General features: G+C 33.4%; 1 protein-coding gene across 1 annotated transcript in view; it reads left to right on the plus strand.

The window, feature by feature from the left end:
- The window catches only part of LOC129230228 (collagen alpha chain CG42342-like), a 196401-nt gene that overhangs the window by 155513 nt on the left and 15474 nt on the right, over positions 1-25414 (plus strand). Inside the window, exons 9-13 of the mRNA XM_054864629.1 lie at positions 1876-2001; positions 12678-12701; positions 15036-15068; positions 21788-21850; positions 24128-24154. Of these exons, the coding sequence (XP_054720604.1) occupies positions 1876-2001; positions 12678-12701; positions 15036-15068; positions 21788-21850; positions 24128-24154 (273 nt within the window). The remainder of the gene's footprint in view (positions 1-1875; positions 2002-12677; positions 12702-15035; positions 15069-21787; positions 21851-24127; positions 24155-25414) is intronic.

The raw sequence follows: 25414 nt of genomic DNA on the forward strand, positions 1-25414 counted from the left end.
TTTCGTACTTAATCTTGCCTGTGTTAAATATTCTTCTGTGAATCTTCATAGAATTGGGACAGCAAGTTTGAATATTCCAAACCACGTCAATTTACATGTGTTGATTGGTTGATTGGCGGGATTTAATTTTAAGATCCAACATTTCTTTATTTCTCAATACATTTTCTCAGAAAGCTTTTGTTTCTGTAAAAGTCCCCCCCCCCCCCAGTTTCAGAGTTTCAGTACTATTTCAGTTTTGAAAACTGAAATATTTTGGTGAATTTTTTTTTTTTTCATTCAAAGACACACGTCTATTCTACTGTTTAGTTTCAGTGTTTTTAGTTTTCTTTTTACAAATCGCTGTTAAGTTCACGATTAAACTTCATGATGTTAGAAATTCGTGGCGTCGTTACCAGTTAGTTGAAATTTTTACAAATCAATTCCTGCCAAAGTGAAAAGAAATCAACGTTAATTAAATGCCTTAGTAACATTTTATGTCTTCACTATGTCATACTAAGTATGCCTGCTTTGTATATACAGTGGGATCTTAAAAAAAAACGAACTTTTTGTGATAGAATAAAATTAGCATGGTAATATGCTTTAAAGCTAATATTTACTCAAAATAGACTCAATCTAAATCATCTGACTCAATGCAACGTTTTGAATGGTCAATCAATTTATTTTAGAGTTTTCAAATTCGGGTTTGGGAACGTTCTTTAGCAACTAGGTCACGGCTGCTGGAATAATTGGGACATCATCGTAAAAAGCTCCTTTCGTTGCAATTTTCTGTTCTGGGAACAGATAATAGATTTGTGACCTCGATCACCCTCCGTATTCACCTAATCTATCACGGTGTGGCTATTTTCTGTTCCCTAAAACAGAAAACTGCAATGAAAGGAGCCTTTTCCAGCGATTCAAGCAGCCGTGATGCAGGTGCTAAAGAACATTACCTAATCCGAATGTAAAAAATCTAGGGATAAATTGGTTGGACTGTTCAAAACGTTGTAAGGTGTTAAATGGATCCTATTTCGAATAAATACAATTGACTCTCCACAACTCGAAGCCTTATAACTCGAATATTCCTTCATCTCGAAGTTTTCATTCAGTGCCAAGTGCAAATTATCTCTATGTCTCGAGTGTACTACTTTTAAGTCGAAGTGTCTATGAGAGTTTCGTTTCCATTTTATTGATAAAAATGCAGCCAAAATAAGAAAAGAAAAGGTTTTTGCCCTTAAATACATTGCTTTGCTTATCAGCGTATGTAAGAGGGATAATTTATTTACTATAGTGCTCCTTAATGCACACAGTTGTAAGATTACGTGAGAAGTAGCCGATTGGGTTACTTTCTGCCGTGACTGACGATCTGAATCTTTCTAGCGGGTTTATTTTTAAGAGATATAAAATTTTTCAAAATGTGGAAAAAGCAGCCTTTATTTTTGGATATCCCAAATAATCTGCTTTTAGGGCAAAAAGACATTTAAAAGCTACGCGAACTGAAATCAAGAGAAACGAGATTGGGCCTACGACTTGTGGACTTAATGACGTTTTAAGATGCGATAACAAATGTAAGCAGTTCAAAATGAACTTCCTTTTTTTAAGTATCTTAGTTAAATTGAATCTCTCTCTGTAGAGGTATTTTAACAGTAATAATTAATTTCATCCAAACTATAAATGTTATAGTCTATCCATAATGGACACTTTCTGTAAAAGAAAATAAAAATATTTTTTCAGAAGGCTGAGAAAGGAACTTCCTAAATTAGCTTTAAAACATATGACCACACTCTTTTTATTCTATTACTGAAAAGTTCGCTTATTTATAGATCTCACTGTGTATAAAGAATTATTTTAAAATGTTACTTGTTAATTGTTCCTTTGTTCTCCTTTGTTTGTGTGTAGGGTAAACCAGGCAAACACGCCCCTCCGGGATTGCCGGGTGAACCCGGACCTAAAGGAGATCGGGGTGCAACAGGAGAAAAAGGTGAAAAAGGTCAAAAAGGAGTCATTGGTCTTCCCGGTTTCCAGGTGAGTCTCGCTCTCAACAGTAATTGTTCCGCCGTTAGTACTAGGCGAATGTATCGGCAGAGGAAAGGGGTTCCGTTTGCGAAAAAAAAAAGAAGAAACGAAAGAAAGAGAGGGAGAACAAAATAGAGAGAGAATGCACAGGGAAATTCTTACACAATCAAACATCGTTTTTGCGTCGTTTAAGGGATTGAAGTGTCGCGACGCGTCGTATAAATGGAAAAAACGTGTAATCGAAACGTTACTTTTATTTTTACAATTTTAACTCCAGTACTGCAACTTTATTCAAATGTAAAAGTTTTTATAAAGTTTTTTTGAGCAATCACGATTTCTTATTGCTTTCATTTGACTGTTTTTGATGTCCTATCATTTTATTTTCCCACCGCCACCCTCTGCACCATTACCGTGGACAGGCGGGCTCCTCACGATGCTGCACCTATAGCGAAAGCCGTCTCCAGGTTGCATCCATGTCCTACACACACGCGCATACATACACAACTACACACGCACGCACGCACACACACACACAAACACATACACACATACACCTATACACACATACACCTACACACACATACACACAAACACATACACACACAAACACATACACACATACACCTATACACACATACACCTACACACACATACACACAAACACATACACACACAAACACATACACACAACTACCCACACATTCATGCCTGCACACAGACACAAACACATATGCCGACATACACATACGCATACATACACACACATACACACAACTACCCACACATTCCTGCCTGCACACAGACACAAACACATATGCCTACACACACACACATATCCCCCTCACACACACACATACACATACCCCCCCCCCCCCACACTTATGCCAGCACACAGACACAAACACACGTACCCCGTACACACAAAAACACCCACCCCCCCACACACACAAACACACATGCCTACATACACACACTCGTGATTGCGAAAAACATAATTTGAATTCAAGATGTCAAAATTCAAATTTTTTTTTTTCTTCGAAGCTAGCAAAAATTGTTCGGAAAAAGTTCTGTAACAAAAACAATAATTGTTTTTTAAGCAAAATAGTTATAAAAGACAAATACATCATACATATACTGCATATCCTAAATACTTATCTTTCAATATATTTTTACGATATTAATGCAGTTATATTATGCGGTATATATATATATATATATATATATATATATATATACTGATATTTAGCTTTAAAAAATTGTTTTTTTTTTCTTCACCTGTTATGCCAATTGCCTTTGAACATTGATTATCGTATTATGAATTGAATTGAGCTCCTGAAATGATTTTTCTTGAGTTTTGAGAAATAATATAAACTTTAAGTTGATTATTACAGTTCACTGGGTCTTTAAAGGAAGCGAGTGTCGTTTCGGCCATACCTGACAGATATCTCTCCCCTATAGAGACAGAGAACGATAGTTAAAATTTTCGAGTTTCAAGACGAGAAAAGCTAGGTATAACCAACATTTCGCTACATATGAATGATGAACTTTTGTTTTAAACGGAATAGGAATAAATTAGGACTTTATGAGAGTGACGTATGAATGTAAAAGACGTATAATCGAGGGACGTATCAACGAGGCTTTACTGTAGAAAGATTCGATTCACGTACCACTGTCAATAGAGCATTAAAAAATCAGGTACTAATCTTAGATGATATCTGATTTTTTGTTTTATCTAGCTGAGGATTTTTCAACATTTATTCCTCGATTAGATCGAATAAGCAACATTTCATTGAATTTTCTCGCTGTTAACCCTATAACAGTATCCGAAATGTGCCAGACATAAGAAACTAATTTAATTCTGAAAAAAATCCAGATTTTTGTCTTTATTAACAACTATGACAACGTTTACTAAATGAAGAGAGGCGAAACAAGGATTAATATCAATTATTTTAAATGGAAAACGGGAATTTTGGAAAAGTTTATAAAAATGCGTCTTAAAAAATGGAGTCCAAATATGGACCCTCTCCAAAAAAAAAAGTCATAAAAATAGTTTGAAATGCTTTGAAACAGGATAAAACAATGTACAAAATGGGAGACATTAGTAGATTATCCGTTGGCTGATCACCTAAGGGACTGCAAACAACTTGTCAACATAAGAAGGTGGTAAACATATGAAATTAACAAGCACAACGAAACATTTTCACGGATTTTTCCTGCAAGCATCCATATAACTCAGCATTTCTTAATTGCTTTGATCAGTGGAACCCTTTTAAATGCTCACTTTTTTCGTGGAACCCTCAATTTTTTTGTCAATACTTTGCAGTGGTGTGGCCAAGGTTCTGTTGAAGAGCGAGTCCAGCTTCTTATCTTAAAGAGACTATCACATTAACTATTTGCCGTTAAATTGATAATTAAATAGATTTAATTATCAATTAATTTCAATTAATTTAATTTAATTATCAATTAATTTCATTACTGACCATGGTAATTATTGCTAACTGCTAATCATCTCTTATTATCATAAAACACCAATAACTCCTGTTTGCATAGGCGGCTGGTGGCCTCAAAAGAGGGGGGAAGGCTCAAAGGAGGTGCAGGGAGGGGCAATTGTGGTGAGAGACACACCCTTAAAGTTAAAATTTTTCTTCAAAAATTGAGCAGTTGAATTTTTCGTCATTATTAATGAATTGACCTTCTTCCGAAAATTCGAGAAACGGACTCAAAAAGCTGATGGCCACAGAAGATTCCCTCCTACAAACTCAAAGTTCCATTTTAATTTTTACGAAATTATAACATGAAGAAAAGCATAAAACAAGCACTTATTAAGTCAGTTCTTTCTTTAAATACGTAAACAGATCATCACTATTGAGTAGACCAGTTCACATTTACGCAGGGCCCTTTTTTCAAAACAAATTATAATTGGAGAGCCAACAGTCATAACAAATTGATGCTGCTCCTTAGCAAATGTCCTCACAAGTTTTTAAGCATCAGTCGAGTTTCGGTCTAGCATGCAGAAAGAATAATCTGTTTCCTACCCAGTCGAGTAAATTTTGGGTTGAACGTTTCGAAGCTTATTGTGAATAAATAGTACTTAATTTAAAAATAACAAATATATAAAAATTAGCAGAATTTTCTCTCTTTTTTGGGAATTGTATTTGTATGAACTGAAATTTTATTAAAAATTTTTGCACGTTAAAAATAAATCGAAACTTTGCGACAGGGCAAGTTTACTCGTTGACGTCCGGGAACCTTTACGCAAGCGCTTTTTTCGCTCCGAACTGTCTCAAAACTTCTTAGTATTTTCAGGCTATTTAGTTTTTAAAATTACCATTTAATTTTTAATTGAGTTACAAATTCGTATCTTATACATAATTTTTTTGACGGTTAAAAACACAAACTGAGCAACAACTATATGTGTATATATCAATTTTGACTCGATTAATTGCTTCATAAAACCGCAATGCCTAAAATTTCCTAAGTTGAAACGTAAAATTTAGAAAATTCATTGAAAAAAATCCGCGTAAACGTGCCCCGGTCAACCCTAATTTTGCTTTCGACCCTTAGTTTTGAACTTAGAAAAGTGGAAGGGTAAAATCCCTTTACTGTTGAAAGTGGCAATCGCTTCCCTTGCTCCCTCGTACAAGCCGCTGATGCCTATTTGTGAGTCTGAGTATTTTTAAAAGGAATAAATAACCTCAAAATTTATGCACGAGTTGTATGATTAAATTATTTTCTTTGTTAGGAAAAGAAATACTAATGTGTTTTACCTACAATAGTGTTAATAATTCACTAAAATTTACAAAGAAAAAGTTTTTTAAACTTAAAACTAAAATATCTCTTATTTTACAACAATTTTTAAAGTAATTCATAAATCAGAGACTTTGATGTCACTGTATGTTATATTGATTTAAATTGGTCCTCATTCGTTAAATGTTAAAATTGTGCTTTCAACTGCTGCCATACATACCGGGAGAGTGGCTAGTATTAATAGTAGAATATTTGAAATTTACGTCGGAAATCGTAATTTTAGGCAATATTTGTTAATTCCTATTCCTATTCAGAGTCACAACTGACTACAACTGTATTTATGTCGAGGACTGCATACTAAGTGCCTTGCCTCCATTATTTTATATACCGATAGATGGCAACACCATCACCGGATCGAACAGTTTATGAGAATTTAGAACTAGTTCAGGAGCTAATAGCTACCTAGTGCTAGCACCCCCAGAGGTATCGTTTCACTTGGAGGACATTGAGACCACGAACATATTTAACGTCGCCCAGTCCCCTTTAATGACGACGGTGGGTCTTCGATCATTGAGGTTCGAACCAAGGACCCTCCGGCCCCGAAGCCGACACTCTACCGATCGGGCTACCGCGGCCCTCTATTTGTTAATGATGCAGGAAAAGGAATTTGGGGTGTCCTTCCATAAGTTTTTCAACATTGAAGTCACTTTTAAACTATCTTTGGTGATATTAGGAGGCAGTAGCTTCTTCCGGATTTTTTCGAAATTAATGTGTTTAAAAGAGGTGCTTTGAATCTAAAAAGGCACAATTTCAGGCGACAAATATAATCATTCCTATAACGGCTAATCCTGATGGGTAATAAAGCTCAGATTAGTATACGAAAGTAAAAGTAAATTTAATTTTAATTTTGGGAAAGCGTTTTTATCGATTTTTTGAGTGACAAATTTGAAAGATGTGGAATGAAAACATGCAAGTCTCACGGAACCCCTGAGAAAGCTTCGTGGAGCCCTGAGGTTCCGCGGAACACAATTTAAGAAACGCAGATATAACTAAATGAATCGATGAGTGCGAAAACTCTCACCCTTTTTTTGGTTAAAAAGTTTAAATGGTAGGTTTTAAGACTCAGCGAATCAATTCCAATTTAAAATCCATCTTTTTGTTGTTGATTTAAAATTTTTGAAAGAAAAAGTCGATCTTTTTCTGAGTTTTCGTACTATCAAAGAGAGTCCCCTCTTTCGGTCTTGTCCTCACTTGGTACTTCTCTTCATTATCAGCTTCCTACACTTAGGGGGGGGGGGGGTATGCTACTGATAACACGATATCCTCAAACAGTTTTTCTAGGTTTGCAGGTTTGCAAGTCGTTGTACATTAAAAAAAAGATCTTCAAAACCTACCCACCGTCGTAACAAATAATATAGTTTCAGGAAACTAACTAAGCGGAGGGATTATTCAAGAAAATAGGAATAGTGGTCAAGTTAGAGTAAATTAGCATTGTGAGCAGCAACTCAAACATTGTTCAGTGTCAACATATAACTTAAATATGTGGTCAATTTAGAGAGGTTGATCTCCATTGGAATTGTATTACGAACTTTCAATCTGTGAAATTTCAGTCAACTTAGGGAAATGGTCATTATAGAGAGGTAATTAATTTTGGAGGTTAAGTATATTTAGGAGGAATACTGTATATTTATTACCAAAAAAAAAAATTAAGGCTTTTTGACATCGCAAACATAACCAGCTCTTTCAGCCTTGGTACAAAAAGTGTGGCCACATTGTGCTCGTAACACATTTAACAAACACTTCTTCACGAATGTGAGAGTCACATAAGTCTGATGTTTCTGATGATGAATCATATCGGTTCGTTCGTGGGTCTACTTTTCTTCCTTCTTCCCTTACTTTTTATGTATTTATTTATTTATTTTTCCAAAGCCTTTCACTCTGTAGCATTTGTTATACCTTCTGCTTATTATAGTACATATAAAACTTGTAAATAAAAAGGAGAAAATAATCACAATAATAATTTATTTCAAATAAATCATTGTTGAATGATCATAACTTTTGTACAGAACTTTTATATCAAGTACTTTTTGTCTTGTTCTTTATTTAGTTACTAGTAAAATGTATAGTTTTAGGTAAAACAATGTTAGGTACTAGCACTCGAAAAAATAGTGTTTTAATGTAGAACTTGTCTTTGTAATTTCAGGGTGAACGAGGAGTGATGGGCCCACCTGGCTTGGACGGTGTTAATGGACAATCCGGACCTCAAGGAGCCCCTGGTTTGCCTGTTAGTACTTTATCAATATGTAGAAAAAATGCTAAATCTAGGTACTGCTTAAAGAAAGAATGCACAGAGAAACGTACTGAGTCGTATGTAAACGTACGACAGATTTTTCAAGTTTCAGGTTTTGCCCATAATATGCAAAGAAGCCAAGGAGTGCACAAGCTGAATTAGTTGTTCATCAAGTTTTCCTTGTCTTCCGCAAGTGACACCATTGCAAAAACTACAAGTTGTTTCCAGAAAACTTCATAGAGTTTTACTTATACCACTTTTCCCTCTTCAAAAGCGCAACACGCTTTGTTATTATTATTATTACAGTAGAACGTCAAATATCCGAACGTCAAAAATCCGAAACGTCAAAAATCTGAAATGTCAAAAATCCGAACGCAACATTTCAAAGTTATCTCAACCGAAAATCAGTGATTTTTTTTAATGAGTATATAGTTCAGTTTCCTCTTAGTAAATTAATTCAACTTTCTTTTAGTGAAGTCGGTGTATTTTTCTAAAGTTCATTCAATTTTCTTTATTTAGTTGCTGTTTTAAAGTTCCTCACAGTTCTTTAATAGTATTTTCTTAGTTATTATTTTTGAAAATCCGAGCAATTTGAATTATCCGAACAACCTATCGTCTCAATCTCTCAATTAGTTCGGATATTCCACGTTCTACTGCTTTTACTTCATTTACCCCTTGGTATAAGTCATGTGTATCTTTTCCCTTCTTATACCGACTAGGAAATCGCCCGTCAAGGTATGACGAGTGAAAATTGCTTCTACATTTAAACGAAGCCATTGCCTGTTTGGTGATATTTTCATGGTTGATATTGTAACCCTAACTCCTGTGGATGAACCTTAAACTCCAGTAGATCGCGTTCATTGCTAACCATTTTTCTTCGTTTCTTCATTCTTCAGAAATGACAGTTTTACCAGTAAAACAGTTAAGTTACCGGATCCAGTTCAGCCTTGTCCCAATAAAGCCATTCCCTCCATGTTAAACATTACCAGCACACATTCTCAAATTATCATGCCGTGGTGCGAGTTTCATTGTTGAAACACGCGGGTTACGCGATCATCGGCAATTATTTATATGAGGATGTAGAGCATAGCATGCGGATTTATACTTTTCATATGTACTTTCAAGGATAGTTTGAGCTTCCTTTTTAATGCTTTAATGAACAAGCGATAATTTACACTTCATGTTTCCACAAGTTACGCGCGTTAGTTGCCAGTTACAGTTTCAAAATATTATACAAGTACTTAGTATACATTTTTCCCCCCACAAAGTTGAATATTTCATTATTTGTTTTAGCTTTAATAATTACCTCGAAACATGAAAGACAGAAAGGAAAGTTGATCTTCTAGAGTTGACACGGAAAAAAATCCATAAGAAACGTCATACCTTAGTTAATTGGACCTTTAACTGCATACATTACTGTACGTTTAGAGTTTGCCAAGTCCGTATCCAGAAAATACTTTCGAGTTGTTTCCCCTTTTGAAAGTACTTCAGAGCAAGTACGTAGGGGTATCATATATAGTATTGATATAACCTTAATGCACCGTATTGTATAATTTCAAAGAGTTCGGACCCGAAATCCCCCCCACACCTTTTTTTTTTTTTTTTTTTTTTTTGAGTATAGTCTTGATTTGGACATCAATACATTGTTTATCAAACTTTTACATTTTAAATTTAAGATTTTAAAAGGCACATTTAAAATAGTAAATAATCGTCGGTGCTTACACATTTTTTTTTTTTTTTAGGGTCAAATAGGTCCAAAAGGTGAGAAAGGCAGCCCCGGTGACCTCGGACCTCCTGGATTAATGGGACCTCCTGGACTTCCTGGACCACCAGTATGGAGCAAATTTGTTTTATTATTTCGTTACACTTATATCAACTAGTCTATCCACTCTTTTAATTTTCTACGGTTTTAGAAGTCACAGAGCTTGACTAAGCTAAAGACACGAGGTAGCAAACCAAAGGGTTTGGTTGAAAGGGGCACCAAAAAAGCAGCATTAGCTATTATGCATTTTAGTTGAAAGGTTCAGCCTCACATTAACTATGGCCTAAATATAATACATCTGCTCTATCCCAATAGATGGCAGCACTATTAAGTTAAAGCGCGCATTCTAAGTTATTTTCGCACTTCATTGTAAAAAATGAGAAACCATGTGTGTGGGCTTGTCATTTCGAGTATTTTGAAGGGGGGGGGGGGGCAAAGAGTATGTTTAATACAAATTTTATCTGAATCTGAAAACAACAAAAACCAAAGAATTATTTTTTTCAAAAGCAGAGGGAGGGGAGCAATTGACCCTTCTAAATGACTCGCCGGGAAAGCATCTTAAAATAATAAAGGGGGATAATCTTTTTACGGTTTTATTTAATCAACAATAGTTTGAAATTAACTTTATTATTTCTGTGCTTGTAGCTAATATTTTAAATAATAGACATTTTCACAAATTTTGTAAACAATTCAAAAACTACGTTTCCGGTATCATTTCCTCCTTGACGGGTTTTTTTCCGGAAAAATACTATATGCTAATTAGTTTTGAAAAAAAAAAGAACAAAAAAAAAGTTTGCGATCGGAAATAATGAAAAATTGAATAATACAGAAAGAAGACGATTTAGAAAACATGCCTTTTAATTAGCGTTGCTACCGACCGCACTACATTACGCTTTACACTCTAGGATTCGCCGTACGCTCCCCCTTCATGAGGTTTAACCGGTTGAATGGAGACATGAAGACAGCTCTCTTTTTTTATTCAGACCAGGGGCTGAGCAACCCCTGATCCAGCACCCCCGGAGGTACACAATTTTGCGACCACACCTTACCTATCTCATAGGGCAAAACGGATTTCCCTTTACATGATACGTGACCCTTTAAGTGCCTTTTAGAACGTTCATTACGACTTTAGACGCCGTGGTTTCAGGTATAAGATCTGGTACCGATGGCGCCCATAGCCCGCTTAATTTAGCACCCCGCTGAACAGATACAGATCTGCTCAAACATCCGTAAGGGGCAAAAGGTGGGGATTTAGCGTTGCGCTGGCCGCACCACGTGGAGGCTCCCACAACTTGGAGTACTATGTGATCACGACATATTAAACGTGCCCCAGACAGTGAATCATTTATTTCTATTATCTCAGAGACATATCTATAGTCATTATCTCACACTATTCTCTAGTTTAATTTTATGACTCGAATTTAATTGAATTCTGAAAATTTGTTGTGCTTGCTGCATTGATTTCTGCGTGAGGAGGTGAGGCTGTTCCAAATTGGTCTCACTGAATTGCCTATTAGTTTTACTGTGACGTTAAATATGTTTCCTTGACCACTTGCAGTACACTGAAAGATAAATAGTTATATTTTTCTTAATATGTGATAAATGATGATTAATTTCTGTAATTAGTTTTCAGAACTCAAAAAAGCGATGAAATTTTACTTAGTTTTCAGGTACACTCAAACCTGTTTTTGTGCGGTTGATAGGGACCGCATAAAAAAATCGCATAAAAAAAAATTCGCTCAACATTAGCCTATTAAGCAGTCGTTTTAAAAATAAGTTAGTGAGTTGAGTCCCAATTTGATTGAAATTTTCATATACGGCACAAAAAAGAAAAAAAAATATCTCACACACAAAAAAAAAAAAAAAAAAAAAAAAAAAAAAAGACCGCACCAAAATAGGTTTGAGTGTATAGAGATAGTTCCTCGGTTTTTTTTTTACATGTGGGATGCCAATTGCATTGTGTCTTTGGTAAACTGCTGGAATATTTCAGACTTTAAATACAGATGTTAATACGTAACTCTCGCGTTTTAAAAAAGTTTAAAAAATCATCTCAACGCTCTCTTTTTCTGGTTTTCTTTTTCACAATTTTTTCTAATTTTTATTGTAAAACCAGAGCATCAGAGTTGGGGGTTTGGCTAGCGAAACGACCAGGGGTTGGAGCTTCCTATTTTTTATTCATCGGTTGCTGATTAATCAGTAATCGGCTCATCGGTGCATCCCCTAGCGGAAATCATTATAAAAAAGAAAGAAAAAAAAAAGATAGATGGATTATTTAGGGCCTAAAATTTATTCGCTGGTGCTAGTCTCTACTGTCATGTTCAAACTCTTATGATGAGGTTCATAGTTATTTTCGCATTGATGTCTTATATACTGTTTAAATTTATACCTTTTAATGTATTTTTGTAGGGAAAACTTGGACTTCCTGGTTCTAAAGGGGATAAAGGCGACACGGTAAATATTATGTGCAGTTGACTTACACATTTTTTCATAAATAAAATTGAAATAAATACATTTAAATTCTCCTCCCCCGCAAAATAGTATACTAAGTTTTTGACTTATTTATTTTTATCGGAAGTGTAAATTTTAAATGTGAAAATACTTTAACAAAATAATGGATAAAATTTGATATGTATGCAACAGTGGAACCCTTTTCATCATTCACAACAGAGTCAAAAACTTAGTTGCTTTAGTTTCATTTTTATTTAAATTTAAAGTTGTATAATGTAATCTGTAATTAACATTTCAACGATTTTCAGAGTAGAAAGTGAAGTATTCATGATTTAAAATTTATTTTTATTTCTTTCTGTCAGTGTTTTATAAAATGGTAGTGAATTAATGCGAACTTTTATTATCTTAATAGTACTTTTTTTTTTCTTTTCCTTTTAGTCACCTGTCAAATACATAAAGCAGGTAAGTTAAATTTGAAATAATATTCTTTACTATATTGGAACATCATCGATGCATTTAAAGTACAATATAATTTAAAGTTAAGTTCTACTTAACTTGTTGCTCCAAGTTTAGTTTAACTTAATTTTTTGCAAAGTTTAATGTTACTAAACTTGTTGTAAAGTTTAGTTGTACTTCGTTACTTGGGGAATTTTAAAATTAAAAAATTGAGAGAAAAAAAGAGATATGCAAAAATGCAGACTATTTTAAAGTAATGTTTTAGAAAATACTGAATGCTAAGACTATTTTGTGTTTCAGGTGGAAAGCAGATATGGCAGCTTTTCGGATATGGTATGACTTTCTCTTTGTCAATATCAGACAATTGATGTGTTGTTGCTTTTTACAATGAAAAATATTCCAAGAATAAATTTATGAAACAAACAACACGATTTATTTTAAAAGAATGAGTTTATATGTTTTTCTTAAATCTTTTGTCGATACGTGCTTCTTAAATCTGAAGATTTTACCTTTAAGAAATTAGTTAAATTAATTAAATTTGTCATTAGATTAAATGAATCAATTAACCAACGTTTTGAAGACCCAAAATTGCAAATTACTGCAGACACGTGTTTCGGTGTTACATGGAACAAACACCTTTTTCAATAAAAAGAAATGTGAGCTTCTGGATGAAAAGTCATCTGAAGAAAGTCTTTTCATCCGAAAGCTCACACTTCTTTGCATTGAAAACGTTGTTCCTTATAACACCGAAACACGTGTCTGCAGTAATTTGCAATTTTTGCGCTTCAAAACATTGGTTTGGTTAATTGATTCATTCAATTTTCAGCACAAAGGTATTTATTTGCTATTGTCATTAGACGTTAAAATATTTCCTCATTTTCTAAAAATATATGATGATAGTTTTCTTTTGTTGTATTTTTGCATTCAGAGGATATACTAAATAATCATTGTCAATCATTTTATTTAAAAAAATGATATAATTACAGTCGAACTCGCTTATAACGATCTCCAAGGGATCGCGATATGTGCTCGCTATAACCGAGTGCTCGTAAAAAACGAGTTTTAAATATTCACAAAAATTCATACACATTTGCTCATTATTATTCTTATTATATTTTCATTATCATTATTTTTATTTCTGGTTAATTTGCTAAGAAATACTTTATTGTCTGATTGTACTAGTATCTATCTTGTGCACCCGAAAAAAAGTTGACACTTATTTCTAAAACTTCGAGAGAAGGATAAAGGTTTTCTGCTCATTAAAGTCTTTGACCAAGTTGAAGATGATTCAGCTTCAAATTCTTTACATTTGTCATTATCGTCGTCGCTTTTATTTATTTTCTTTTATCTGCATTTGCTTGAATTCGACCTACAATACCCTCGGAAGTATATCTCAGAAATGAAAACAGTGGTGTCAACAAATACATGACTTTCAAAAGCTTCTCCATTCCACAAATTAAAAAAAATAAAATAAAATAAAAGACCGTCAAAGGATAGGCTGAGTTGAAAGTCATATCAACAGACATCTTATGAATTTCAAAAACATTGCTCGCTTTAAGCGGGATTTGCTCATTAAAAGCGAGTTATGCTCTCCTGTACTTAACATAGACTTATAAGTTAGCGAAACTGTACGCTATTTATGAATTGAGGTTTCTTTCTCTATACTATGTACTGTAAGATTAAAACAAACTTAGTGTTAATAATTTTTTCCTCCAAACAGTTGTATATATATATACAAATAGTATAAATGTATATTTTAAGCCAAGATTTTTTGAACCAAATCATGTTTTTACGAAAAAAACAGACCAGCACTTAAATCTATGGAACGATGAGGCTTTTAAAAGTTTAATTTTGACATCAGTTATGGAACTTCAAAATTTGTTTAAAGCATCAAAAATAGTTGAAATTGATTGGATTCTGAGGTTGGTTCGCTGGTTATAAAGCACAAAAATTATTGATTTGAAAGTTTTAAATTCAAGAACATATGTGATTTTAGTGCGAAGTATTATAAAAAATATTGTTGTGAAGATGTACCATAGAAAAGGAATCTTATATTGCAATTAAAATATTAATTAATAAAAATAATCGATATTTTTTTTATCCCCAAGTACTAAATACTTGAAATATTAGAAAAAAAAAATTAACTTCTCTTTTGTTGTGACAATCGCATACAAGTACGGATTTGAAATTCTTTTCATGTGTCGAACTTTCGATTGCCTTTTTGATATATCCTGAATTCAATTTCTGAAGTCTCAATTTTTTGGTACTGCCAATTCTGAGGAATAAATATAGAGCTTTTCTTTTGGAAATAAATGATCTTATATTCGTTTTGTGTTTTAGGTTGTTGGACCTCCAGGGCCATCTGGACCCCCGGTGAGTGAAAGTTAAAAATATTTTTTTATGTTGCTCTCTTTTTAAGCTGTATGTTCTTTTTTCTAACATTTACGATGAAAATGTCAATCGTTATTTGGAGTATTGATATCGAATACAACATCAACGCTTGTTTTCATTGCAAATGTGGTATAACTACGATAAAACTTATCTGGTTATATTTGCAACAATTGACTGATTATGTAGAACATGACTCATTGAGCTTCGAATTTCGAAAGAGATCCGCAGATTCTTTTTTCGAGGTTACAACTGAACCTCTTTTTCAATTCTTAAGAAGTGACTACTGTAGAATAGAATAGCAACATGCAGTCTGACCACCGATCATGTAGACAGATAAACATCCGGTTTATAGGCGGAAATGGGTACATCTATTTGTTTACAAGGGTGGTATTTGTTCATTACAGATGTGCACTTTTCCTCTTAGTTATTTAGACGCAGTTTTGTAAGAATGACAATTTGTTCACGCAATACTTTTTTTAAGCTAAACTGTATTCTATGTATACTCTCACCACAAGAATTAATAAATTTATTTTTAACAGCATAACTTTGAGCTTATCATTTTCCTAAGGAAATGAAAACATTTTATTTTCTTTTTGTTTTTTCGATGGAAACTCTTTGTTTCCTCTCATTTTCAGCTCAGAGAGTGCAATTAATTAATAAGTCCCTAGTGAAATTATAAAACGCGTGCATTGAAATCGCATCGCTATTTCGTCCTTCTCCCCTGCTGGATTTATTCCTAACTTGGCCGCTTGTCAGATGACACGTATCTTCTGACTATAGGGAGATGATTGAAGCCAGAAATAAGTGAAAAGCTGTTGTACAATCAAGCTGTTATCCTGGTGCATCATGGCAACCAATTTCAAATGGTAGGTATTGTTCAAACAAAGTTCTAATCAATAGTTATTAAGCTTTTAAATCAGAATGAGCTTGATAAGTACATTGATATTATTATTGGTTCTGGGTCGCAACCTAAACTGATCAATCTGACACCTCAATTTCAACTAACATTATACAAACAGAACTGTTTTCAAATTCATCATCATCATCATCATCATCATCGTATGCATCATGGATTAGGATTAGCGGATGTTCCGGTTCCACTGATTAATCCACTGGTGCGTTGATCCGCCTCGATCTCGGCGGCCCTGTGGTTCTGTAGTTCATCAGTCTTTTTGGTAGTCGGTGGTCGTCTATTCACTCCACGTGTATCTTCTATTTATCCTGATACTCTATTATTTTTTGGTTGTTATGTATCTTCAAAGACCAATTTATTTTCAAATTCTACGTGAAAAATGCAGGTTCTTGTTTCAAGATTACAAGTGAATCTCTTTTACAATTATCAGGAAGATTATGATCATTTAATGTCAGAATTTTCTCTGCTGATATGAAAAAAATAATAGCATTGTGTGATCAAAACCAGAAGCTGCCATGCAATCGAGTTCTCGATCTCGTACATCATGGCACCAACTTCTTACCACCAACTTCAACAAGCATTGTTCTTGCTTATTTTCATTTTTGTATTTACGATTTTCAACCGGAATGTAATGTAGAATATCTGGGGGCACTGCCATGCCCCCGCCAAGTCGAGGAAAAGCAAATCAAGTAGAGTTAAATAAAAGCAGCCGTTACATCCTTTTCTGGAAGCAACTAACGGCGATTTTGACTCTCTGCAACTTCGTTGTGGATTAAGCAGGAAGCCTGAATTTTGAGTGACTTAGAGAACATAAGCTATATCAGAAAATGTCACTCCATATTTACTACGAGTTTACGAATTATTGCCAATGCTGTTGTAACACATTATCATGCTGTATTTCGAACAGCTTTGTAAGAAATTGCGTACCAATGGCGAAAACCTCCATTGCCTTGATTTTTCAATTGGGAATCTAGAAAAAGGGACACTTGAAAAATGGTCAAGGCAAAACTAAAATCTGTTTATTTGCTTATTGAGAGGCTCCTACGATCTTCATTTTTCGGACGATCATCTTTTACTATTAAAAAAGTTTCTAAAATATCATAGTTCATCTGTGTGATGACAATCAAGCAACTTTCATTTCTAGCTTGTCATTTAGTTCCGATCTTCTCTTTATTATTGCATTCGCGCATTCTTTCTAATGTATCTCCAATATTTTCAGGGCCCCCAGGGAGTTCAAGGTCCACCAGGAATCAAGGGAGACAAAGGAATGGATGGACAAAAAGGAGAACCTGTAAGAACTTTATGTTTTATTTAGTATCAGAAAATAACCTGGAATATTATTGTTGATATTTAATTTTAAAAAAGCACTTCACAAAACGTAACTATTAATTATGAAAATTATGTTTAAAACTAGTTGATGAAATGTCAGACTACATTCTTCAGTGCAGCGAAATCACATGGAAAAACTAAAAATTTTACTAAAAAGATGCTTTTGATACTTAAAAAAAAATCTTTCGCGAATCTGTGTTTGTCGTCAAGAATATATTTTTTAGTGTGCATATTTTTTTTCCTTATTCATTGGGATACCTGCAAATGCTCTGGTGGAATACTTCTGTTGAAGTGGTAAAAAAGTTGCAAATGTGATGGCTGGACCGAGAGAAACGAATATCTCCATATGGTATCAAACACATCTACTTGATGAAAATTAAAAAGATTCTTGCTTGTTGTTTGTTGCTGAGTGGAAAAAATGCAATGCGTAATTTTGTGATCAAAAAATTGTGTTTTATAGAATGAATTTGACACAGCTATTGTGCTGATTGCAATACCAGAAATGGACAAAAATGACTACAAGATTTGTTGAGCGTTGCCACTGCCAAAAGGTTGAAATTCTTGGTTTGTCCCTCGTCGCGTGGCGTTTAAATGAAAAAAAAGGGGTCAATTAAAAATTCTGTACGCCGTCCCTTTCACATTTATTTTTGTCACATTTTCAATTCCGGATCTTCGATTAACTTTCTACTTTCTGTACCTTCGCATCGCGGATTCCCCCGCATATCAATTTTTATGCAAATCTTTTCATTACTTTTTGTGAAGTAGCAGTCAGCGTTCAACAAGAAAAACGTTCTGTACCGTTATCATCCTTGAAGCGATTGGCACCAAAGTTTAATCAGCACCGTTCCCCACCGGGATACAATTGTACACAAATTTTTATACAAATCCTTGCATTACTTCTTTAGACACAACTCGCGCTGAACGAGAAAAACGTTCAATTGCGGTACCCCCTGTTGTAATTCTCTCTAAAAATCGATAAGCACGAATTTACATGGTGATAAGTGTAACAAATTCGTTCGATTCTGGTTTGAGTTACGTTGAGTTCGTTTGAGTCCGGTTCGCATTACGGTTCGAGTTAAGAGCGATCCCCCCCCCCCAAAAAAAAATGTTTACATGCATAATGCATACGTTTTTATATACATACACACAGACATGCGTTTTCCAATAAATAGTCAAAGTAGTTTTCCAAAAATAGTAAGTTAAGATGTGTAAATTCGTTGACATTCGAAAGTCGAAAAATTTTAGGATTCGAGTATTTTCTTCTCGTATTATGAATATAGAAAAATGAAAGTACTCGTATATTTCTCTGTGTTAAACATTGTACTCCAATTTAAGTGAATATTTATTTATTTATTTAATTTTGTAATAGGGTGATAAAGGTGACAAAGGGGATCCTGGCCCTATGGGTCTTCCGGTAAGTCAAGGATTATTGCTGTTCTTTAATATTAAAGAAAATTATTCGTAACTCATTTTTTAATCTATCACATATATCTTTGACACTATTTATTGACCTTTAAAGCATAAAGTCGCGAAAGCGCAAGGAAAAGAAAAATAAACACCAAACAGAAAAATGAATATAAAATGAAAACTGTATTAAATACATGGCAATTTTATAGGTTATTGTACAGAAGCACTTCATGCAAAACAACAGAGGAAAACAACTGTTAGTTTACAAATATGCAGTAAAAAAAATTATGCTCGTCACTCGTACTAAAAATATTTAATTACAAACATGTATTGGTAGAATGTTTGACCAAATTTACTGGAAATGCAAACTCATTTTCAGACATTTAGAACAAAGAAAAGAGGAAATGAATGCTAAACAAACATTACATTCTATATAACGAAAGAAATAACAACTACTGAATAGAGCTGGTTTCCATCAGTCAAAAGCACTACTCTTAGTCACCAAAGGTGACAGAATGAGCAAATAATAATAATAATAATAATAATAATAACATGCAACGAAGAAAATCTTTTATTTTCAAAACGTTTAATTTTTAAATAATTGTTTTAAATGTCCGATTTTTCAAACAAGACGTGGTCTATGACGTCACAAGTAATGAGCTGGAGTTGGGCCAAAGTAACCCAAACGTTAGGGTAACATTGGTCCAAATTAAAAACAATTAAAACAGGTATTAGTGTTTTGAAACAAAGTGATTAATATATAAAAATTAAATTAAGAGACCTCTAGCTGTGTAAAACTGGTTTCCGCAGCTTGGAAGTATGAATAGTTACAAAATTATTGAGAATAAGATGACAAAATTTTCAAAATCTGGACCAAAGTAGCCCGCGTTTATGGTACGTTTGATGGTAGACAGAATTATGTGTATAATTTCTATCATTGGCTTCAAGGAAACATACTTTCAAACAAATCAACTCAAGGAAGCATACTCTCTGAAATTATTCAAAAAATGTAATATGTTTAAAATAACTCCAATGACGCGACTCAACCTTCCTTGAAAGTTGTGGTGCTCAATGAGAAACTGAAACCATTTTTACTGCTGAAGTGAAAGAACTTTTTTTTTTTTCAATTTATTTGTACTTCGATCACTATAATCATGGCTTCCTTTCGAAACTTAATGTACAGTAATGAACAAAAATATTGCAAGTTTGAGAGCACTATCATTTTTTCAAGATAAGACGTTAAAAATAGTATTTTTCAAATTAAACTACGTAACTTTTTAAAAGTGTAAATGCAAAACGAAGTTTAAGGAAAGATAAGTGAAGTTTGGCCCCGTAAAATAACGAAAGACTGCCAAATCTCGTGCATTCCATGCCGAAAAGAATATTGCAATCAAACGAGAGGCTTCCCAAAACCATAATTTTCTTCCGTTCAGTTGCGCTCATGTTTTTTTTTTTTTTTCCTCAAAGTAACTCTAAACTGTGCCTTCATTTCACTTTGTATGAAGAGAGCCAAAATTGATTCCCATTTCTGATACCTTAAACCAGTGGTTAGAAAAACTACATTTTTTTGTAGTGAACTACAACTACTTAGTTACAAATGTATTTAACTACAACTACAACTACTTTTTTTAAAGTGTAGCAACTACAAACTACTTTTGAGACGTAGTCACTACTTCGCTACTTTTCAAAAAATAAAGTAAATAAATATCATACACCCAAGGGTGTCCCACAAAAAATGAAAGTCGCATACCTTCTTATATTTTTCCTCTTTTGTGAAAACAATTGTGAAAAAAAGTTTCATATAATTTGAACTACGGAAACCTGTGCCGACTTCCGACTTGAGTCTGAAAGTGTAAACCAGCACTTGTATACAATGTCAAATCGAAAAAAAAAAATTTTTTTAGAAACTTTATCTTTTAATTTTTTCTTGCAAATTTCTTTTTTCCCAGAGGAGCTAAATTATTTGGTGAAATTTTTATCCCGATCGTTGGCAAATTTAGTTCATGGAATCGATTAAATTCGCAAATTGAGTTTCTGTAAATGTGGCTTTTGTATAACAGTACCATCTTTGCAGTGAAACATTCTTCTTGATTTTATTATTTTCAAAAACAAATGTCCCTGATTTTTACCTTTTAAGTAGCAATCTATCAATTTTTTTCTTGCAAATTTCTTTTTTCCCAGAGGAGCTAAATTATTTGGTGAAATTTTTATCCCGATCGTTGCCAAATTTAGTTCATGGAATCGATTAAATTCGCAAATTGAGTTTCTGTAAATGTGGCATTTGTATAATAGTACCATCTTTGCAGTGAATCATTCTTCTTGATTATATTATTTTCTAAAACAAATAAATGTCCGTGATTTTTACTATTTAAATAGCATTCTTTCGAAAAAATTTCTTGCTAATTTCTTTTTTCCCAGAGGAAAAGGGGAGGCTAAAAAGAGGAGTTAAATTATTTGGGGAAATTTTTATACCGATCGTTGGCAAATTTAGTTCATGGGATCGACAGAATTCGCTTTTTGAGTTTCTGTAAATGTGGCTTTTGTATGACAGTACCATCTTTGCAGTGAAACATTCTTCTTGATTATATTACTTTCAAAAACGAAGTCCGTGATTTTTACCACTTAAAGAGCATTCTTGCACAATTTTTTCTTTTTTTTTCTTTTTACCACAGGAGCTAAATTATTTGTTGAAATTTTTATCCCGAGCGTTGGTAAATATAGTTCCTAGAATCGATAGAATTCGCAAATTGAGTTTCTGTAAATGTAGCTTTTGTACAAAAGTACTATCTTTGCAGTGAAACATTCTTCTTGATAAAATTATATTTTCAAAAGCAGATCTCAATTATCCTTATCGTTTAAATAACCTTCTTACCCACTTTTTTTCTGTTTTTGTTTTTTTTCCTACATCTAAATTTTTTGGTGTAACTTTTCCCACGAGCGTTGACAAGTTCTGTTCATGGAATTGTTCGTGGTTGCATATTCAAAAATATATTTCAGTTATTTTTACCGCTTAACTAGCATTCTTGCACATTTTCTTGTTTTTCCTGTTTAGGGTCCTGTTGGAAAGCAAGGGGATCATGGACCCCCTGGATCAGACGGGAAAAATGGCGCTACGGTGCGTATGGTTCCTTCAAAATAATACTATTTCTAACTAAATGTTTTCATATGCATTTCATTGAATCATTTTTTCAAATAATAATTAAATTAAATGATGCTATTGGAAATACTGAATATCTATACTTTATTGTAATTTTACTCTTTCTTTTCTCTTCGCACTTTGGAGAGTAATTATTTGTTCGTTGACCGAAATGAAATTGAACAAAAGCGTTCAAACATTCATCATTTAAGTAATTTTGAAAATAATTTTGGAACTTTAACTACTAAGGTCGCAGATAGCCAAGGTGGGCCCCTTGTCAGTTGTGTCGCTGGGCCCCCTATCCCCCCATTAAAAAAAGGAAAAGAAGACATCAAAACTGCTTACTAGAAAACAATTAACTCTAGTTTAAGTGCCACAACAGTAAATACCAAAAGAGTAAATTTTGCTTTATCTTTACGTTTTCGCGTATTCGGAGTCCCCCTCCCCCTTTTCTTTCTTTCTGACTTTTTCCTCTCTCTTTCATTTTTTTTTTAAATTTCTTTTTTTTTGCGTCAGGGTCGCCGGGTGTCCCCCCCCCCCCCGGCTCCGGCCCTAGCTTTCGACTGGGCTGACATGGCCTCTCGTCGGGCCTGAAGATCATATTTGCCAATTTATCAACAACTTGGTTAAAAAGTACCAATACAGATAAGAAGTTAACTGTTTTGGTATTTTCCAAATAATTGTGTGATTATTAGGACTTTTTTTAAGAACAAAATAAATAACGAAATACAAAAAGTATTCGCAGATATTTTACATCAGTACTAAAAGGAAAGTTGCATTAGTTATAACATACGCATAATAAACATTGGAAGACAGCCTAATACGTATGGTGCAAAATGTCCATAAATTGAGTTATTTTTAGCCTTGAAATATCTGACTTTTTAGTACTGGGGCCATAGGTAAAAACCAGCGAATAATTCGTCTGAAAGAGTTGCCATGGTGTTTTCAGTTTGAATTCCATCTTAAATTTTGTTCCAATTTGCGGTAATGTTTTCGTTAAAGAATAGCAAACTTTTTTTTTCTATTTCTTTGTTTTTACTCTTTTTTTGCGGACTTTTGGCAACCATTATTTCCATCAACATCATCTTTACTTGCTTGTAGACATTTTTTCTTTGTTTTTTCATTCCTCGAATCAAGTTTTGTTTCCCTGGTTGCTAGTGACTAGAGAGGAGACTTTTCAACTTCTATTTCACTTGTTTCTCGAGAGAAGAGAAGCATTTAGAATATTAAACATTGCTTTGGAATGCACAAATAGTTAAGCCTAAACTCTCTGCTCAAAAACAAAAATTAAAATTGATACGACTTTTCTAGGTATTGTAATAGATTCTTTATAAATGCAAGAAGTTTTTGTATTTTGAACGTAGCTGGAGTTTTTGATAAGAAATGTGGTGCAGAACAGAAAACTTTAAAGTTGATAGGCTGACTCAAACATAAAATCAGAAATGATATCACTTCATACTAAAAAATGTTGCCCAATTTAAAAAAAAAAAGATAGTTTAAAAATACTTCTAATAATGAGTACTTCTAATGTAAAAAATGCATAAATTTTCATGGCAATAAAAGAATAAGTTTGAAAATTCTAATTTTTTTTTTTTTTTTTGCAAAATTCATTTTACCTCACCTGACTTTACAGGAACTTATTACAAAGTTGTTTCAAAACTCATCACATGATACAGTTTGATAAATTAACTTACAAGGTTATTTTTAAAAACACTAATGAAAATTCGTACTCTTTGGCTGGCAAAATATCGTTGATCAACAGTGTGCCTGTGCTGCAACTATATCGCCTGAATCAAATTTATCAAAAGACATTTACATAGAGAGATACTTTAGAAAGGAAGGACTTTAGAGGAAGAAGGTTTATGATCTTCACTTCAGTTCAGCGTAAAAAAAACTTGTTTATCGAAAGAATAGGAATATAATTCTCGTTCTCAATGTGTCAGATTTCAAAATGTTCGTTGCGTCTTGAAAATTTTTGATCTTAAATGTTACTATTTTTTTAATTTTTTTTTCAATACTTTTATGTTTGTTAAATTTTTCTTCAGGTTTCATTTTCATTTAATGTTTTTGTTTTTCAGGTGAGAACTGGCTCACTGTTTCAAGATGGCGTTTCAGTCTTTATTTTACATGCACAATACACAATAAAATAGTTTTTTGTTTTGTTGCTTAGAAAAAAATATTTGTTTTTTTCAATGCTGCTTTGATAATGTTCATTATTTAAATGAGTAATTTTCTCATAGCTGATTTTTTTTTCAGGGTCCCCCCGGTTTAGACGGAATGAAAGTGAGTAGCTTTGTAAATTATTTATTTATTCTTATGAAAACGTTCTCTCTATTTGTTTTTCTTTTTTTGATGCATCAGATATCATTATTCTTGTTTCTAAATGAAAGATATGACAAACATTCAGCTCTTATAAGTAGAAAATATTTAATATCTATGATCTCAAATTTAAAGTGAAAACGAATGGATTCTGTATTTAAAAAAAATAATAATGTGCAATAATAAACATACTTCGGTTTCACACCTTTTTTCCCAAGAAAATTGACTAAAAATTGCATCCTTATTTTCATTTTAGAAGTTGTAATCAATGTAAAAGTTGCGGATCATGTCTTTTCTTTGAAAGTTCATAAAAGACTTTTTCAAATATATTTTCTTAAACTTTTTTTAAAAATACTAAGCTTGGTTAATAATTATTTGGTTTAGCTGGTTATAGTTAAAGTTTCCCAGTGTGACTTACGTTGATCTCCGTCCTTAAAAAAAAAAACTGTATGCCATTGAAACTTGGTAGTATTTATGTTGTAGATCTACGTTGAGCTCGTTCTAAAAAAAATGCATGTCATTGAAACTTGGTATATATGTTGTAGACCTACGTTGAGCTAGCTCTCATTCTAAAAAATGTATGTCACTGAAACTTGGTATATATGTTGTAAACCTTCGTTGAGCTCGTTCTAAAAAACGTGTATGTCTCTGAAACTTGGTATATGTGAATTATAACGAGGTATACGCAGGGGGATGTTAAGGTATAATTGAAGCAGGGTGATTTTAATTATAACCACCCGATAGTTGACCATTTTATACTCCATGTTCTCATAAAATCCCTAGTAATTTCTCTGGATGCGTACGACAGGAGGTCACTGTGATGTCCCAAAAATTTCTTTATTCGGCTATTTTTGTCTGACGATTCCGCAAAATCATCATCATTCGGCCAATTTGGAGCTCTATTTGGCAAAATTATCATCATTCGGCGAAAATTGAAGCTCCATTCGGCAAAGTTTAGAGCTCTGTGTGGCGAAATTTGGAGTTTCATTCGGCAAAATTTAGAATTCTACTCGACAAATTGAATATTTCCACCCTCCCAAAAGTTTGAGTTTGGGGCGCCTCTTGATACATAACATTTTAAATGGACCTTTGAAGCAGTAAAACTATAATACAAAGACGGATTCTCGGTAGCAGTTGTTTTTCCAATAGTCTGCAAGACAACTGACATTAGAATACTGTCCGACCATGGATTGTATTGAAGGGCAAACATCCGGTTTACAGGCG

This window comes from Uloborus diversus, chromosome 9 (genome assembly GCF_026930045.1).
Source record: "Uloborus diversus isolate 005 chromosome 9, Udiv.v.3.1, whole genome shotgun sequence".
NCBI lineage: Eukaryota > Metazoa > Arthropoda > Arachnida > Araneae > Uloboridae > Uloborus > Uloborus diversus.